The sequence below is a fragment of the Ascoidea rubescens genome, assembly GCF_001661345.1.
Source record: "Ascoidea rubescens DSM 1968 unplaced genomic scaffold ASCRUscaffold_9, whole genome shotgun sequence".
Lineage (NCBI taxonomy): Eukaryota > Fungi > Ascomycota > Saccharomycetes > Ascoideales > Ascoideaceae > Ascoidea > Ascoidea rubescens.
In genome coordinates, this window is record NW_017962921.1 from 659,767 (window position 1) to 677,278 (window position 17,512).

The window sequence follows — 17,512 nt, forward strand, 5'->3', positions numbered from 1 at the left end:
CAGCTTGTGTTTTTTTGGTGAGATGTTGAGAATAGAGAAAAAATCGGTGGTGAGCAATGTCGTATTGCTAGCAAGACAGTTTTCCAGTGCTGGTACTTTACAAGATAGATACAATGGCGACATCAAGCCCATTAAAGAGTTCGGCCAGAGCGTGGATAGGAAATTTGATAGGAAGTCCCAATCATTTGAGAGAAATTTTCCAGGAAGCGAGTGGAGTACTGGAAATAAAAAATCTGGTGAACTGAGAGAAAAGGCATGGGTCAGAGCAGGAATGAGCAAAGACGAATATTTTGGTAAAAATTTTGCTCATATTCATGCAAAGCAAAAAAGATTAGGTAATTTCAAAGAAAAAAGAGAAAGAATTAGAGAAAAATATGGCGATTCAGCAGGAAAATTTAAAGATCCAAGAATATCAAAAGCTGGATTTAGTATGAATGGATCAGCGTATAGCAAATACAAAAACGAAAAAGAGATTGAGAGTAATGGAGAGACAAATTTAAATCCATATTCAGATAAAAGCCCTTTTGAAATTGACGAGAGCACGTCAAATACAAAGAGCAATTACGAGGAAGACGAGCAAGAAGATGAATCACGTAAATTCTCGAATAAAAGAAAATTCTTTGGAAGATTTTCAAACCCACTTAGTGATTACATATATGGAACCAACGCAGTTTATGCAGCATTGAACTCCAATAAAAGAACAATATTTTCAAGAATCTTAGTTTATAAACCTGAATTATCTAAAACTGGTTCTTATTCAAAAATAATAAAAATGTGCAAAGAAAAAGAAATTCCGATTGAAGTATTAGACTCTAAACAACAATTGATCTCTTATTCGAATAATAATGTCCATAATGGGGTCATTCTAGAATGTAACAAAATAACACCGACAAGCATTAGATCATTAAATTTAATTGATAATAGCGAAAATAATCATGAATATTCAATAATAAGAAATTCGATTTATCAAGATGAGCTCGAGGAAAACACTCTCACATTTAAAACAATTAACAAAAAGGGAAGCGATAGCTTTGACGATTCAAAATATCCTCTAGCATTATTTTTGGACGAAATAACAGACTCTCATAACATGGGTGCAATAATCAGATCAGCATACTTTTTAGGGGTTGATTTTATAGTGATGACAGCCAAAAACTGTGCGTCCTTAAGTGCATCAGTATCAAAGTCCTCTTCTGGAGCTGTGGAGTTCATGAATATCTTTTCAACCGACACACCATTGAAGTTCTTTGATGAGTGCAGACAAAACGGATGGACCTTCATTTCTACTGCAGTCTTTGAAAACAACGAAAACACCAAAGGCAGCAAAATCACTGTTCCTAGTATTGAAACAGCAGACTTGTCGCCACTATTGGACTCGAGTCCATGTGTGTTGGTTTTGGGCTCTGAAAGCAAAGGTGTGAGAAAGTCGTTGGTTCAAAGAAGCGACTACAAGGTGCAAATCCGCAGCCCCAGACCAGAGGTTCTTGATGGCAGCTCTTCCATCGACTCGTTGAACGTCAGTGTTGCTTCCTCGTTGCTCATATCAAAGTTCGTGGAGTAGAGGTTCTTGTAAGCAAACATTTGCAAAGCTGTTTTATTTCAGAGCTGTTTTATCCCAAAGCTGTTTATATCGGATGTACATATTTGGACTGCTCAGCCCGGGCCCGTCGCCAGTGGAGTGGAGCGTCTTCCGCTTTGGGAAACTCATTTCATATTTTTCTATTTTTATGATTTTTTTTGCTTTTGATTTCTTCTTCCTTTTGGCTATCAGCTCAAGAAGACCTGTTCGATGTAAAGGACCAGTATATATCGCCCACTATTGTTGTTTTTCAGACTGTTTTGACTCATATGCAGCAGTTGTGCTTTCTGAACACCTTATTACTTTTTTATTCAAATTCATTCAAAATTAGAAAATTAGCATAGCATAAAAATGACGGCTCCAGACGATAGCTTCAAAACCAATAACATGCCGGATATTAATAATAATGCTGATCCCCAGCAGACTATTCCGAAGGTCAATAACAACGATGGCAAACAGCTCGATTATTCTGGCATATTCATGGAAAGATCAGAAACCAATGATACTGTTACTAGAGCTGAGCTAAATGACGTTTTAAATCCCTTGCATGATTACAATAAGTATCGTCATTTGAAATACCAAAATCAAAATCACAATCAAAATCAACTACCTCAGCAAAACATTAATGTTCACCAAGCTGATGCTTTTGATGATTATAACGATTTAAATACCTCTGCTTTATTAGATGAAGATGATGAATTTGATGAAAATTTTTATTACAATGAAAACTATAATACCTATAATAATATGATGAATGATAATATCAATGACATTGAGGACAATGACCTTTTTGTTAATTTCAATAATCTAAACTTAAGTGTCGATCTCAATAATTCCATTAATAAGCCTCAGAAACCACAAATGTTACTTTCAACATCGCCAGTTTCCCACTCTTCTTTACCTGTCAAAAAAAGAAGAAGGAGCTCTTTGATTAGAAGAATCTCAGTTGCAAGTTTTAACAATGATATGATCAAAATAGACTTGAATAAAGAATCGAGTCAAGTTATCTATGATTATGAAAACGATAGGGATAATAGTAATAGTAATGATACTAATAATGATGCTCTTAATATTACTGGTCAAATTCAAAATCAAGAAAACAATATCAACAATAATCAAACAGATTATCTTGAAGCTCATAATGCATTCACCATTTCAAAACCTGTTCCTGAAAAACCAAGAGTTACAGTTAGTGATTTTGATCAAATAACCGTTTTAGGCCAAGGTGCTTATGGCAAAGTCATCTTAGTTCGCGATTTAAAAACCGATAAATTGTTTGCACAAAAACAGTTGAAAAAGGCCTCAATTTTAATCGATCGTTCAAAAAATTTATCAACTTTAAATAGAACATTTTCTGAAAAGGACATATTATCAAAAATCAATCACCATTTTATTGTCAAATTGTTTTACACTTTACAAGATAATAACAATTTGTACTTTATTTTACAATATGTTCCAGGAGGTGAAATTTTTATGCAATTGTCTTTAAGCAACATTTTCAACGAGAAAATTGCTGCCTTCTATATTGCTGAAATTACAATCGCTTTATTACATTTGCATAAAATTGGCATTGTTTACAGAGATTTAAAACCTGAAAATTGCTTGTTAGATTCAAATGGCCACATCATATTAACTGACTTTGGTTTATCAAAATTTTCTGACAATTGCAATTCAATCATTGGAACTCCTGAATATATGGCCCCAGAGATTTTGAAAGGTGAAACTTATTCCTACCCAGTTGATTGGTGGAGCCTTGGTACTATTTTATTTGACATGTTAACCGGTAAGCCTCCCTTTACTGGTAGTAATAACAAAGTCATTGTCAAGAAAATTCTTGAAAAAAAACCAAAAATGCCATTTTACTTGTCTAGTTATGCAAAGGATATGTTAAACAAACTTTTAAACAAAAATCCTGAAAAAAGATGGAACATTGATGATGATGTTGAAAAATTTAAACTGCATCGATTTTTCAGAGATATTGACTGGAAAACTTTATCAAATGAATCAAAATACACTGAAATTGAAGCTCCCATTATTCCAATTATAACGGACCCTGCTTTGGCCGAAAATTTTTCTGAGGAGTTCACAAGTATGAAGCTAAGTAATTACGGAAAATCACTCAGTGCCGATCTTACTAAAAATAAAGGAATAACAATCAATTATAATAAAAATAATCATAATACTAGCAATCAAGATGAGTTATTTCAAGGATTTTCATATACTGCTAGCAATAGCTATATCGATAGGTATATGTGAAAGTTGCTAATCAACTTTTCATCAATTATGTTTTATAATATCTTCTTTATTTTATTTTTTCCAAGAAAAAAACAAAAGCAATTATCTTAATACTCCAATATTTATTTTTTTTACTTATAGTTTAAACGAGTCATACTTGGGTTACTTGGAAAATCTACTTCTTTCATATAAATTCTTTATTTTAAATAATCATAACGAATCATGATATCATAGTCTTATAAAGTTTTATAAAGTTTTTTGAGATTTTAGTCTTTATATATTTTTATACTTTTTCTATCAGTTAATAGAGATTTAAATTTATATACAGTAATAAACTAGAATTTTTTTGAAGGATATTAATCATTATTGACCAAAATAGTTTCATTTTTTGCAGTTCTCTCATAACTAATTAATTCCAATATTTTTCCTGCTAAAATAAACTCAATTAATCCCCATGAACCCTTTGAATAAATTTCAGGACATTTGGAAATAATGTCAGGGATAAAATATTTATATAAGGATTCATAATATTGTTTTTCTTCTAAAGTGATTTGAAATGACTTTAAATAGTTAATCTTATACCAATTGAATAATTGAAAGATCCATTCTGGTAATTTATAGGTGTTTGTTGGATTATTTTTCAGTTCATTTATATAATAATTTTTATTGCAACATCTAACCAACCATAATATTAAGATTTGATCTTCCGATTCAGATTGTGATAATTTATCGTAATTTTTAAAGCCAAAGATAATTCTTAAAGAGTATTGAAATTTTAAATCTGATTTGAAGGCCTTTTTTAGAGTTAGAAGTTTGCCCAAGGGTTGGTTAATTCGAATTAAATTCTTTTCAGATTCTTTTAATATTGAGGATATTTTTTCGTATAATTTTTTTTGTTGAGTTTTATATAGCTGGCAATTTTGATAATTTTTGAGATTGGAGTGGTTTTTAAGTATTATTTCTTGGTTAATATAGTTTGAATTTCCATTGATGGAGATGTTTAGATTGTTTAGTTTTGAGTCGATTGCGACTTTTAAGTTTTTAAGACCTAATAGTTTCATTCTCAAAGTGTAGATGCTTTTTTTTTTTTTATTTTGATTTTGATTTTGATTTCCATTTCCATTTCCATTTTGATTTTCATTAGCATTTGATATTTTTTTTTGGATTGAATAATCATCGTAATCGTTTTTAGATAAGATTGCAAATATATTAATTAGAGAGTTAATTTTTTCGTCCATGTCGTAATTGGCAATGTAGAATAATAACTCTGTATCATCGGAAGAAATAATAGATTGGTAGTTGGGGTGATTGGTATAATTTGAGATATCTGGTAGAGATATTGAATTATCAAATAGTTTAATTTGATTTATTTGGTTATTGGATAGTTTTAATTTTAAAGCGATTGAGTCAAATTCGTTATCCTTGAAAAGAAAGCCATAACCTAGTAAGAGTTCTTCGTTATTTTTACAACCGTAGTTATTAAATAGCTCTTGATTTTGAGGAGTATTATTAAAATTTTGAATTTTTAAAGTGAAAAAGGAAATATTTGAGTTATCATTATCATTATCATTATTATTATTATTATTATTATTATTATTATTATTATTATTATTATTATTATTATTATTATTATTATTATTATTATTATTATTATTATTATTATTNTTATTATTATTATTATTATTATTATTATTATTATTATTATTATTATTATTATTATTATTATTATTATTATTATTATTATTATTATTATTATTATTGTTATTGTTATTGTTATTGTTATTGTTATTGTTATTGTTATTGTTGTTTTTATTGTTATTGTTGTTTTTATTGTTGTTTTTATTTGAGTTTTTATTTTTAGTGATAAAAGACCATAATAACTTTTCCTTTGATTTATGATTTAAAAAATCGAGGATTGGAACTAGCATTAGCTGATTTTGATGAGCCAGTGGATTCAAATTATGATAGGAAAAACTTCTTGAAGTAAAAATTAAATGGGACCATAGATAAGCGTTAAAACTTGACCAAGAGGTTATTGGTTTATTTAGGTATTCTTGAAATGAATCAGATGAGATAAAGTTTAAAGAATGTTCATGATTATCGTTATTAACATTATTATTAGCAAAATTATCAGTATAAAATTTGATGTCATCAGGGTGATAATTAATGGAATTATTTAAATTATTCTTTTTGTCAAGATCAATTAGGATTGAAATTGATTGAAACCATTCGTTAATTAAGTACAATAATTTTTCATTTAAAAATTTTTCGTTAAGGTTTGTATTGACCAAATAATTTTTTTTTTCGAAATTATTGTAAATTAAAGGAAAAGAATTTAAATCATATAACTTTGAAGGTAAATTGTTGATATATTTTTTAAAAAACGATTGATGATTTAGAAAAATCAAAGTTGAACTATTATCATTTTGGTTATGAGGATAAGTGTCGAATTTTAGTTTAGCCAAGTATAATTTTAAGATATTGTTGTCATTATAGTTCAAGTTAGTAAAGCCTATTGAATTGAAAAACTGAGATGGCAAAGTTGAATTTATGATTATATTTTCAGGTATGGCTATTTGATAGTCGTTAAATAAGGGACCAACATGATCAACAGATTCTTTTGAGGAGCAAAAAGCGAAAACTCCTTTATCTTGAGAATAGTCAAAACCAATTTTGGGGTCAATCAAAGCACCATTATTTTTCCCCCACAAAATCAATTCATCAATCTGTTTTCTTCTGTCAACATCAGCCATATCCAACAAACTCGAGTCCAAAATGTAATCAAATCTGAGATAGGAACCAAACTCCAAACAGAAGCAAAATTTGAAGCACCCTTAAGGTTTGCACCGGTCGCCCACACGTGCAAAGCACCGCCGCATTGCACCGCCAAAAAACCGCCAAATTCTGTCATAGAAATCATGGGAAACGATCGGTGCTTAAATGCGCTTTTCACGAGTGTTTAGAGAGCGCCAAAAAAACCTGTTCGGCGCGCTTCCTGAGACGCCACCTTAAACACGAAGGTGTATGCAGGGTCTGTTTCCCTGCAGCTGTTGCTATTAATATATCGAGTGTCCAAATCCACAGAATAGTTCGGATATTCGTAGCTGAACCATAAAATCGTCTTCAGAAAGTGCTTTATCTATTTTCAGTAGTTGGATTCTTTGATCTCCCAAATTAGCAGACATCGCTTGCAAAAAATTTGGTTGTGCACAGCAATCGACCAGGTTTCGAACAAAAGAATGAATTCAGACTTGATTTAAATCGAGGCAAAGTTGTTTCGGAGCATGGCCTCGCTGATCTTCCCTCCCTTCTTCTGGATTTCCTGTTGTTACTCTGAAACTGATTGGTGAGATATGGAGTGCTGCCCAAATGTTTATCTGCGGTATCCAGCTCAGGCCTTGTTTGAGAGATCTCATAGCATTTGAGCAGCAAAAGGAGAAAAAAAGAAAATTATTGGAAGAAAACCAATAAAGCAACAATATTTTCAGCTGAAAATAAAGATCCCGCCTCCACCTGGCAGTTCGGATCTTTGGATGGTGCTTTTGGTGGTTTCTCTAAGGTCCCCTCGCCCTCAACACTGCCGTTTCTGCATATTTGCTGCGAGGACCTGGAGCCAGCTCCATTTGATCAGCACAGTTGCCCGAATGGGACACATGCAGGGTTCTGTGGCTGATCGGAAAAGTGTAGCTCCAATGTTTCAGACACTAGGACGGTTCCATTTTTTCTCTAAACCTGAAAATTTCCACATATAAAAATCTCTCAGATCCTCAATTTTTTTAATATGCCTTCACCGGTTCAGATACTTTATCACTATCAAACAACACACAATGAAGCTTGTCAATTACCTTTCAGTTATACCCTTTATACCTTTGGCCTTAGCCTGCGCATCTGCTGACAATGACCCTCTGGTTAATCTAGTTTCCAAAATTCGGTCTTTGTTCAAAAGAGAAGATCCAACAACCTACAACGGTGATTTCTTGTATTCGAAGATTAAAGCCTTGGAAAAAAGAGAGGAATCAGAAAATTTTCCTGAGTGCTCAGACTCTGATGCCTGTAGGCACTACGAAAACGCTCTTTTTAGTTCTGGTTGTGACATTTCCGAAGATTATGATGATGCCGAGTTAGCCAACTTTTATACTTGTGTTTGTGATCTCTCTGATGATTTTTGGGATTCAAGTTATATGTGCACCTTTTGTGTTGAAACTGCAGATGAGGATTCTGTGAATATTGTCAAAAGCCATTTATGTTCTGGTTATTATTCAAATTCCAGTGATATAGATCTTTCAAATTCCACCTATACCAATAACACTCTTTGTAACCGATATACTGATGTTTGTTATGAACTTACAGACTTAGCCAATAGTACTTGTGGCCTCCCTGATGAAACTTCAGAATACGTTGAATGTGTGTGTGGTTTATCCAATGACGAATACTGGAATTATGAACTTGAATGTTATCTTTGTTCTGACGATTTCCTGGATAATCAAGTAAGTTCGTTTAAAGATGACCTTTGTTCCTTTTTGATTAATACAGAGTCTTCATCGGGTTCACTGATTATATCAACTGGATCAACCACAGTGTCTGGGTCCTCCTCATCTAGTATTGTTGACAATGAGGAAATTTCTGGATCAAGTGAAAGCACAGAATCAGAATCAGAATCAGAATCAAGCTCAAGCTCTGCCATTGCTGCTAACCAATTCTTAGAATCCAGATCTTTTATTCTTTCTTCATTTTCTTTGGTTTCCGCTGTTTTAATTAGTATTCTATAAGAAAATAATTGTGTTTTCTAAAATTATGTTATTCTTTTACCCAATTTCTCCTAATTCTACCTTCTATGACCGTTTTTATACCTTTAATATTGTTTTTATACTGTTTTAATACGTTTTTAATAAAAATTTAATAAAAATTTAAATAAAATCTCAATGCTCTCAACTCCCTCCCAACTGTTTATGAAATTCTTCATTAGGGCTCTAACTCTAAAAGACCCATCTCAAATTACGTCAATCCAAAACCAGAAACAGGCTCCTTTTATTTCTTCCTCATGTCCTCTTTAAGTAACCTACTTAATCATTAATCAACCATTGAACATTAAACACTGATCACGAAAATCCATTCAATAATTGCCATCTTTATAGACAATAGCATAATTATTCCGCTTGCCTGGCTTTCTTTCATCCAATTCAGTACAGAAACTATTTACTTTTTATACGGTATTGAATCTCATGTTTTCTTTTGCTCTATAACCGAATATTAATTTACTTTTTTTCATCGAAAAAGAAAACAGACAAGAAACCTATTATTATTAGGGTATTAGCCGCTGTTGCTAATCTTTTTACTCAGGGTCTCTCTTTCAGGAGAAGGTTTCATATATTGCAGCTTTTTTGGTAATTTTTATATTTTTAAATAATAGAAACTGTTAAAACAATTTGTTTCTTTTATTTTCCCTTTTTTTTCTGTGGGCTTGGATTTCCTGTTCAATTTATTCGGGAAATTGTGAGACAAATACAAAAACAGAAAAAATTTATTATCTCTTATTTACTATATTAATAATTCAAAAAGTTAATTCAGCAGTGCAAGACCATTGGTTAGATAAAGAATAGCTCTCTGGCGGTTGTGATGTTTTTCGGGTTCTTTTGCATTTCTTGCCAAAAATTAAGCTTTCAATCGACAATTTTCCTGAGAAAAACTAAAGTTGTTTAGCCTAAATTATTCCACTATCAGCAGCAATAGCTTTTGGTAATGGTCAATGTTCTTAAATCAATCCATGTGTGATTTGGTAATTAAAGTATATTCGCAATCTGGTATTCGGACCATTTGTTGCTAGTTTCTGGAAACACTGCAAGTTCTCCCTCTTTTCTCATGGAACATAATCTGCTACAAGAGCCTCTATTGGATCACAACCTGCAACATGGGAGAGACTGGAGCACTTTTCTTGTTGTCTTGCTCTTTCTCCAAACTTTCTTTTTGTTCTTCTCCTTCTCAGGCCTTGCAGATTATCCGAATATCACATGGTGTTGCAGAATCTGCGTTCTGTGTATCTTAGAATTGTACTGGTGTGAAAGGCACCTGTCGAGAAAATGGCCACAATTGCCAGACAATTCTTCCACCAGCTCACTGCTTTTTCTTCTAAGGGGATCTGACCTGTTTTAAGATTGGTCCTAAGGGCCAGAAAGAAGCTTTTCTAAGGATTGTCTCATTTATAACGACTTTTAGTAATCTACTTGCCAGCAAAGTGTGCCCTCACTTCATCTCCACCTAAAAACATTACTAGCTTATTATATTTGAGACAAAGCTCAACTTCTCAGAATACACTACTCTCCAACTCGATACCTTGTCTTTTAAGGTTCAAAATGAATGGCAATGTTTGGTTTGGTTGATTTGATTGTAATTCTCTACAGTTTTTTCTAAAGAATTGTGGCATTTGGTACTGACAGCCTTTTTCAACTGTATTCATTTTACCGACAGGTACCATTTGATCTATTATTTTAATGCAAAGTCATAAACACTTTGTGAATTGGGTATTCTATAATATGGATTCTAAAAAGTGTTCTCCAAATCATATCCTTTCCTTTTTTTTTATGGTGTTTTAGTCTTCTCGTGAGAAAATAAAAAAGAAAATTGAATAAATAGGCATGTAAATTTCCGGTTTTTGAAATAAAAAAAAATCTACAGGACTAAGACGAATACAAATACAAATACTATTTGTATTTCAAACATGAGCTCTATTGTTTCTAAAATTCTTGGTGATTCCTCTAGTAGAGGTAAAGATGTCGAATTGGTTCATTCAATCTCTGAAGTGGATAATAATCATTCAAGTGATACTGAAGAAGTTGATTTAAAAGACGGTGGTGCTCCTCTTGAATCCTCAAATCCTTTGGGCTACAATGTCAATGCTATTTCAACTGTTGTTTTTATTCTTCAAGGTATTGTTGGAACAGGTATCTTTGCTACCCCAGGTTCGATTTTAAAATCAATGGGTAGTATTGGTTCAACTTATTGTCTTTGGATTGGTTGTTTTTTCATCCAGTTGTTCAATGTTTTTGTCTATATCGAATTTGTCACTTACTATAAGAAAAGAAATGGTGGTGATGTTGCATATCTTGAACAAGCTTATCCAAAACCCCAATATTTAATTCCAACCACTTTTGCTGCTGTCCAAGTTGTCTTATCTTTTATTACTAGTAGTGCTTTGGCATTTGGTAGATATATCTTAGAAGCCTCTGACATTGAACAAACTGATTGGAATTATAGAGGTATCGCCTTGGGTTGCTTGACTTTTGCCTGTATATTTGTTTCTATTAGCACAAAATGGAGTTTGAGATTGCAAAATGTATTGGGTTATGTCAAATTATTCTTTATGCTTTTTATTGTTATCTTAGGATGGGTTGCATTGGGAAAACATACCCATATTGAAAATCCAAGACAAAATTTCCATGATACCTGGGATGGCACTACCACTGATGGTAATGCAATTGCTAATGCAATTATTAAAGTTACTTTCTCATATGGTGGTTACGCTTATGCCTTTGGTGTGGCAGCTGAACATTCTAATGGAGGTAAATCCTTGGTAAAGACATTCACATTTTTTGTCCCATTATCTGTCTCAATCATTTTTGTTTTATATATATTGATATTAACCAGTTATTACACGGGCTCATCAATCGAAGAAATTAAAGCTTCTTCCAATTCTATTGCTGCATTGTTATTTAGAAATGCATTTGAAAACAAGCATGCCACAAAATTCTTAAATGTTATGGTTTCATTATCTGCCTTTGGTCATTTAATCACTGTTGTGTTATCACATTCAAGATCTCTCAGAGAGTGTGGGCGTCAAGGTGTTTTACCATTCCCTAGATTTTGGACACAAATTAGACCATTTGGCACTCCAGTCGGTCCAATTTTCATTATTTGGTTGGTTAATTCTATCATGATTGTCGGTCCTCCAGCTGGCTCAGCTTATAATTTCATTGTTGATTTAGGTAGTTACTCAAGTACTATTTTCAGTTTTGCATTGATTGTTGGTTTACTTAAAGTTAGAAAGGAAAGAAAAAGGAGAGGATTGGGTAGAGGTGAGTTTAAAGTTCCAACCGTTTTCTTATTTGTTGCAATGTTTTTTCAATTGTTTGTTCTTGCTGTCACATTTGTTCCTCCAGCAGATGGTACTTTGATTGGAAGTGATGTTACCTTTTTTTACGCTACTTATCCTCTTGTTGTCTTTGGTATTCTCTTGCTATGTGTTCTCTACTACGTTGTGTGGAGATTTGTCTTACCAAAGGCTGGAAATTATGTTCATAGAGAAATTATTTACAAGTTGGACAATGGTGAATTGGGAAACACTATTGTCAAAGTTCCTATCAAAGACGTCGAGCAATGGGATGCTGAACACTCTGCTAAAGCCCAATAAGCTATACCAACAGCGCAGATGCTTGCTCTTGTGCAAGGCTTTACATAGATTTTTTTATCCAATTTTCATTTATTAGTAGTTGACATTTAGTTTCATTTAGTTGATTTTAATTTACATTTTCTCTCTTCCATCTCTTCTCTCTTCTCTCTTCCCGATAGCACAGCTGTAATTCCATATCAGAAGTGTACAGCTGGTGCCTCATTTGCCGAAGCCTGTTTAAACAGAACCTCCAATACCTTCAGATCTATTTTTAATCCCAAAGAGGCTTTTTCACTCATTCTCGTGCTGCTTTTCTTTCATCGTCACACAACAAAAAACCCAGTCAAGAGCTTGATAACCATCCAGCTCAGAAGGTATATAAGTGCTGCAATCCTGCTGTTTTTAGTTTTGGCACTATAGCCACAGAGTATATATACCAATTAACAAACCTATGGTAACTTTCTACAATCTCACAATGAAGCTTTTATCCTCTTTGATCCCCCTTTCACTCGCCTCTGCTTCTGTGCTCGCCTCCAGCCCTATCGCTGCTCTTCATTTATCCAAACGAGATTGTCCTACTTCTGACGCCTGTGTCGAGTTCCCTAACTTGACTGAACAAGCTAATTGTACTATTCCCGATGATTATACTACCCAGGAGTTCATAGATTACTCGGTTTGTCTATGTGGTTTGGAGAACGACTTTTGGGAAGTCTACTACTTATGTGGGTTCTGTGTCGATTCTGTTGACGATGATACTATCGAAGAGACCAAGGTCCAATATTGTCAAGCTATTGGTTTAGATGTAAGCTCAAATTCAACTTCCACTTCTAATTCTACTTCCGATTCTACTTCCAATTCTACCATAGCCTCTGATTCAATCTCCGATTCAAGTTCAAGCTCAGAATCTAGCTCAAGATCAGTTTCAATAACCAGTTCAAGTTCAAGTTCAAGTTCAAATGAGGATGTCGAAATTGCACAGGAAACAGATACCTCCACAGTTACTTCAACAAATTCCGAATCCTCTACAGATGGAGCTGCTAGTTTCAGTGTATTTCAATCATTCAATGTAGTATTATTTTCAATCTCTACAATTTTATTAGGTTTATTATAATCAATAAGCTCAAACATTAAATTTGATTTAAATCAATTTTCTTTGAAACAAAATAATTTATATCTTTTTTTAGTTGTTTTTTTAATCTTTGAATCTTATCTTCATTATTTTTTTGTGAAACAAATCTTAAATATTGTTACAAAAGAGAATTCTAATTAATAAATTCATTTCACTTTATCTTACTTCACTTCAATTCACTTCAATTCACTTCAATTCACTTCAATTTACTTTGATTTACTTTGATTTACTTCGATTCACTACATCTCAATTCAATTGAATTCGATTGAATTTATTTTGTTTTTTCAAGTTTCATTTAATGTCCTTTAATAATTTTTTGTGTTTTGTGTATTTATTTTATTGAACTAATTCATCTCATTCCTTTTCCTAACCGGGTCTAAATCAATATAATATTTCATTTTATCTATCTTATCTATCTTATCTATTTTATCTATTTTATCTATTTTATCTAGTAATTTAGTAATTTAGTAGATTACATATAAATTATATATAAATTGCTTTATACATCTTCTCCGATTGGGTATAAAAGCTTCTTGATTCAATGATTCGTAATTCATAATATTTCATGGAATCTGAATCGCCAATTTTACCACCATCTATAGAATTGTTATCATTATGTAATTCAATATCCTTTTTAGATAATATTGCAGTCAAATTTAAGACTTTGTACATGATAGTCAAAACTTCATTGACGCAACCAATCAAATTATCCTTTTGATTATAAATTTTATCAATAACCAAGGCACTGAATAAATCACCAACACCAGTGAAATAAGAATTTATAGTCTTGATCTCAAATAAAACAACGGACTTTTCTTTGCCATTATCATTATCATTATCATTATTATTATCATTATCATTATCATTATCATTATTATTACCATCACCATCACCATTTTGCAATGATGAACATGCACAATATAGTTTATCATTCAACTTGATTGAAGTTATTATCACGTATTTTAGATTAAAGTTATTGTGAAAATCACTAAAGGCTTTTTTTAGATCATCAAATGAACTTATTGAATAATCTAATAATAACTCAGCTTCAAACTGATTTGGTGTTATAATGTCAATATCATTTACCAATATAATATCTCTATAAATTGGGACAACACTTTCATCAACATATAAAATTCCTTCATCACCCATTACAGGATCTAGTAACCATAAAAGATCCTTTTTTTTCTCCCTATTCAAATCTTTAATCTTTTGCGAAAATTGACTTATTAGAGATAAAGATTTATCGTTTGGTATATAGCCAGTTAATATACCATTATAATTAACCAAATCTAGATCTAATAAATTTTGAAATATATTTTCCAAATCAACCTTTTCAGTTATTGAACCCTTGACTAACCCATAGCCTGTATGATTTGAATAGTTTACAGTATTAAATATATCAACATCCCATCCGTTGATTTGTAAAGGGAAACACGCAGCTCTATTTCCAACATACCCATGAGTAACGTGGGATTGAATTGATAAAATCTTTGGAATTGGTTTATATAAAAAATCATCTAAATCAACCTGGTCTTTTGAACCTTTTTGATCAAGACTATTTGTAAAATTGGAAGAATCCGAAGTATTGAAATATTCTGACATTTGATGAGAAAGTATGAATCAAGACTAAAAAAGCACTATCTTACTATTATTGCATCATTAATCAAAATGTGGCATTAAATTTGAGTCCTTATATGTGTTTTTTGTTTGATAGAATTCAATCAATGTGAAGAAAACTGATAATAATCAATCTTGACCTTTTTGTCTGAAACTGACTCATCATCTGGAGAATAGGAGCTATTGCGATACAGAGAGGGAAAACACACACAAATAATAAAAAAGCAGAGCTTTAGTAAATCAACGTGCTGTTTCCAAGAGGACATTGTGTCACAACTGAGAAAATCTTGTTTGAGATGTCGGATATTACTGTTTTGAGTAAAAGCACAGAAACGCGAAAAAATAGATACAAGTTAAATCCAAATCGAAAACAATCCGTATTAGTGGTCTCATCAGCATTATTGCTTACGTTTTGCCGCTTTGAGAATAAATATAAAGCTGTGGGTTGATGTAAGTGGTTCAGTTTTGGTTTGGTTTGATCTGGTAGGAGGTGCTCATCGTGGTATTTTGCGAGCTGCTGTTTCCACGATCCTTTGTCCTACTGGTTGCTAGCTATCAACAGCTATGACTTTACAGACGCCATTGTCGACCTCGTCCATAAACGCTAAATCTTCCTTATTGAAAATGAATTCCTTGTCGAGAACTTCATCCAGACAGCAAAATATAAAAAGTCCATCCAAACGCAACAACTCAAGACCACCTCGGCCTATTAGTAGTGGGTCCAATTTCTTTCCAATTACAAGAACCAACTCCAATATTTCAACAGCTTCATTGGAGTCATTGGAGTCAAAACATTTAAGATCAAGATCCCAGTCACAATCGCCTTTGAAACAAAATGTAAATAATTCAACTTTAGTGTTAGAAACAAATGTTAAGAAATTCTCCCCCAGATCAAAATCTCCATTAAAAACTTCAAATCTTTTGAATTATAATAGAATTAATAACAATTATAATAGCAAGTACCAACAAGATTATTTCAATGATAATAATAATAATAATAATAATTAGTCAATGAATGTAAAAGTGGATTAATTCCAAGACTTTGTCGAGATTTATTTGATAAAGCTGATAATTTGATTAAAATAGAGAAGATCTCTGTATCAATTAAAATTTCATATTTTGAAATATATAATGAAAATGTTTATGATTTATTAACGAATAGTAATAATAACAATAATAAATTAAGAATAAGAGAAGATCCTAAAAGTGGGCCTTTTGTTAAAAATTTGTCAAATTTTGCAGTCACAAATTATGGAGAAATTGAGAACTACTTTAAATTGGGAAATCAAAATAGAAAGACAGCAAAGACAAAAATGAATAATAATTCTTCCAGATCCCATGCTATTTTTACCATATCCATTAAACAAATTGAATACTTGGATATTTATAATGATATAATTAAAAACATAAAAAAATCAAAGATTCGGTTAGTTGATTTAGCAGGATCAGAACGAGTCAATTCCACAGGATCAAGTGGTGAAAGATTAAAAGAGGGTTCAAATATTAATAAATCATTGACGCATTTAGGTAGGGTTATAAATTCGTTAAGTATTTTGAGCACCAATAATGTTATCAATGATTATGCTACTGCTAACACCACCAATAATATCAGTAATAACAGTAATACTTTGAATATCGTGGTTCCATATCGAGATTCTACATTAACATGGATATTAAAAGAAAGCTTGGGGGAGGGGGGAAATTCTAAAACCGCAATGATAGCGTGTGTTAGTCCTTGCGATTATGATGAAACATTATCAACATTACGATATGCAAATAATGTTAAAATGATAAAAACTGAGGCAAAAATTAATAACGATACAGATGAAATCAATAATAGAGACGATGAGATTAAACCAAGAAATTATGGCAATGAGAGAAAAAATCAGTTCATTAGAGTTGGAATTAGAAAATCATAGAAACTCTAATGGTATTAATAATAGTGAACATAAGAATAGTTCTAAAAAAAATGAGAACGAAAGCCAGAAGAGTACAATTTATACGGAAAATTATATTAAAAATTACCAAAAGTTCATGAGTTTCTATGACGAAAGATTGGTGGCAGAACAGGTGAAGAACAGGATCTTGATAAACGAAATCCACAACCTCAAGTCAGAAAACTGCAGCTTGGGGAATAATCTCAATATAATCCTGAGACAGATATGGGACAGTGAGTATGGGCAGCCCAACAAAAAAACGAAAGATGGAGGCAGAAGCACCAATAATAACAGTCATGTATTGTCATATCTAACCTCGTTCTGTGATGGGATGAGCATTGTGAGGGAGAAAGCAATCAGGTTGCAGGAAGAAATCGAACAGAGCCTCCAGAGATTTGAGCAAGTTCCGGTACTTGAGTCCTCAGACGTGCTGGAGGACTCAGAGGATGAGGCAGCAGAAGCAGAAGCAGCAGAAACAGCAGAAACAGCAGAGGCCCTCTGCACCAGCCCAGTGGGTCGGTAATGACAGCGGTTGGAACACGCATCGGACTGCGCTGGGCTGCATGAATGACCTTCTCAAATGGAATCTATTCTCTAAACGCACTGCTGCTGGCGCTATTTGTAAGGGC

At 32.4% G+C, this 17,512-nt stretch overlaps 9 protein-coding genes across 9 annotated transcripts; 7 read left to right on the forward strand and 2 right to left on the reverse strand.

The window, feature by feature from the left end:
• Nucleotides 1–271: 271 nt before the first annotated feature.
• Nucleotides 272–1,561, forward strand: MRM1 (Mrm1p; the record flags this gene model as incomplete). Its single annotated transcript, XM_020194638.1, has 2 exons — nt 272–335; nt 573–1,561. The coding sequence occupies 2 exons, from the start codon at nt 272–274 to the stop codon at nt 1,559–1,561; spliced, it is 1,053 nt and encodes a 350-aa protein (XP_020046523.1).
• A 1,188-nt stretch (nt 1,562–2,749) lies between these two features.
• On the forward strand, nt 2,750–3,835 carry YPK3 (putative protein kinase YPK3; the record flags this gene model as incomplete). Its single annotated transcript, XM_020189908.2, has 1 exon — nt 2,750–3,835. A coding segment is annotated over one exon (1,086 nt), but the record flags the coding sequence as incomplete, so codon positions are not given.
• A 335-nt stretch (nt 3,836–4,170) lies between these two features.
• ASCRUDRAFT_71245 (uncharacterized protein) lies at nt 4,171–6,567 on the reverse strand (the record flags this gene model as incomplete). The annotated part of the gene is made up of 1 exon (XM_020191905.1): nt 4,171–6,567. The coding sequence occupies one exon, from the start codon at nt 6,565–6,567 to the stop codon at nt 4,171–4,173; it is 2,397 nt and encodes a 798-aa protein (XP_020046525.1).
• Nucleotides 6,568–7,623: 1,056 nt separating this feature from the next.
• ASCRUDRAFT_76709 (uncharacterized protein) lies at nt 7,624–8,633 on the forward strand. The gene has a single exon (XM_020193586.1). The coding sequence runs from the start codon at nt 7,642–7,644 to the stop codon at nt 8,581–8,583; it is 942 nt and encodes a 313-aa protein (XP_020046526.1). The 5' UTR covers nt 7,624–7,641; the 3' UTR covers nt 8,584–8,633.
• A 1,896-nt stretch (nt 8,634–10,529) lies between these two features.
• Nucleotides 10,530–12,218, forward strand: ASCRUDRAFT_8973 (high affinity methionine permease; the record flags this gene model as incomplete). The annotated part of the gene is made up of 1 exon (XM_020195035.1): nt 10,530–12,218. The coding sequence occupies one exon, from the start codon at nt 10,530–10,532 to the stop codon at nt 12,216–12,218; it is 1,689 nt and encodes a 562-aa protein (XP_020046527.1).
• Nucleotides 12,219–12,672: 454 nt separating this feature from the next.
• ASCRUDRAFT_8974 (uncharacterized protein) lies at nt 12,673–13,308 on the forward strand (the record flags this gene model as incomplete). The annotated part of the gene is made up of 1 exon (XM_020195036.1): nt 12,673–13,308. One exon carries the CDS (start codon nt 12,673–12,675, stop codon nt 13,306–13,308), a length of 636 nt encoding a protein of 211 aa, XP_020046528.1.
• Nucleotides 13,309–13,631: 323 nt separating this feature from the next.
• ASCRUDRAFT_76711 (pyridoxal kinase) lies at nt 13,632–15,074 on the reverse strand. Its single transcript, XM_020193588.1, has one exon. The coding sequence runs from the start codon at nt 14,929–14,931 to the stop codon at nt 13,810–13,812; it is 1,122 nt and encodes a 373-aa protein (XP_020046529.1). The 5' UTR covers nt 14,932–15,074; the 3' UTR covers nt 13,632–13,809.
• A 436-nt stretch (nt 15,075–15,510) lies between these two features.
• On the forward strand, nt 15,511–15,954 carry ASCRUDRAFT_81649 (uncharacterized protein; the record flags this gene model as incomplete). The annotated part of the gene is made up of 1 exon (XM_020194639.1): nt 15,511–15,954. One exon carries the CDS (start codon nt 15,511–15,513, stop codon nt 15,952–15,954), a length of 444 nt encoding a protein of 147 aa, XP_020046530.1.
• Nucleotides 15,955–15,968: 14 nt separating this feature from the next.
• ASCRUDRAFT_36317 (P-loop containing nucleoside triphosphate hydrolase protein) lies at nt 15,969–16,865 on the forward strand (the record flags this gene model as incomplete). Its single annotated transcript, XM_020190680.1, has 2 exons — nt 15,969–16,489; nt 16,568–16,865. Coding segments are annotated over 2 exons (819 nt in total), but the record flags the coding sequence as incomplete, so codon positions are not given.
• Between the last annotated feature and the right edge of the window lie 647 nt (nt 16,866–17,512).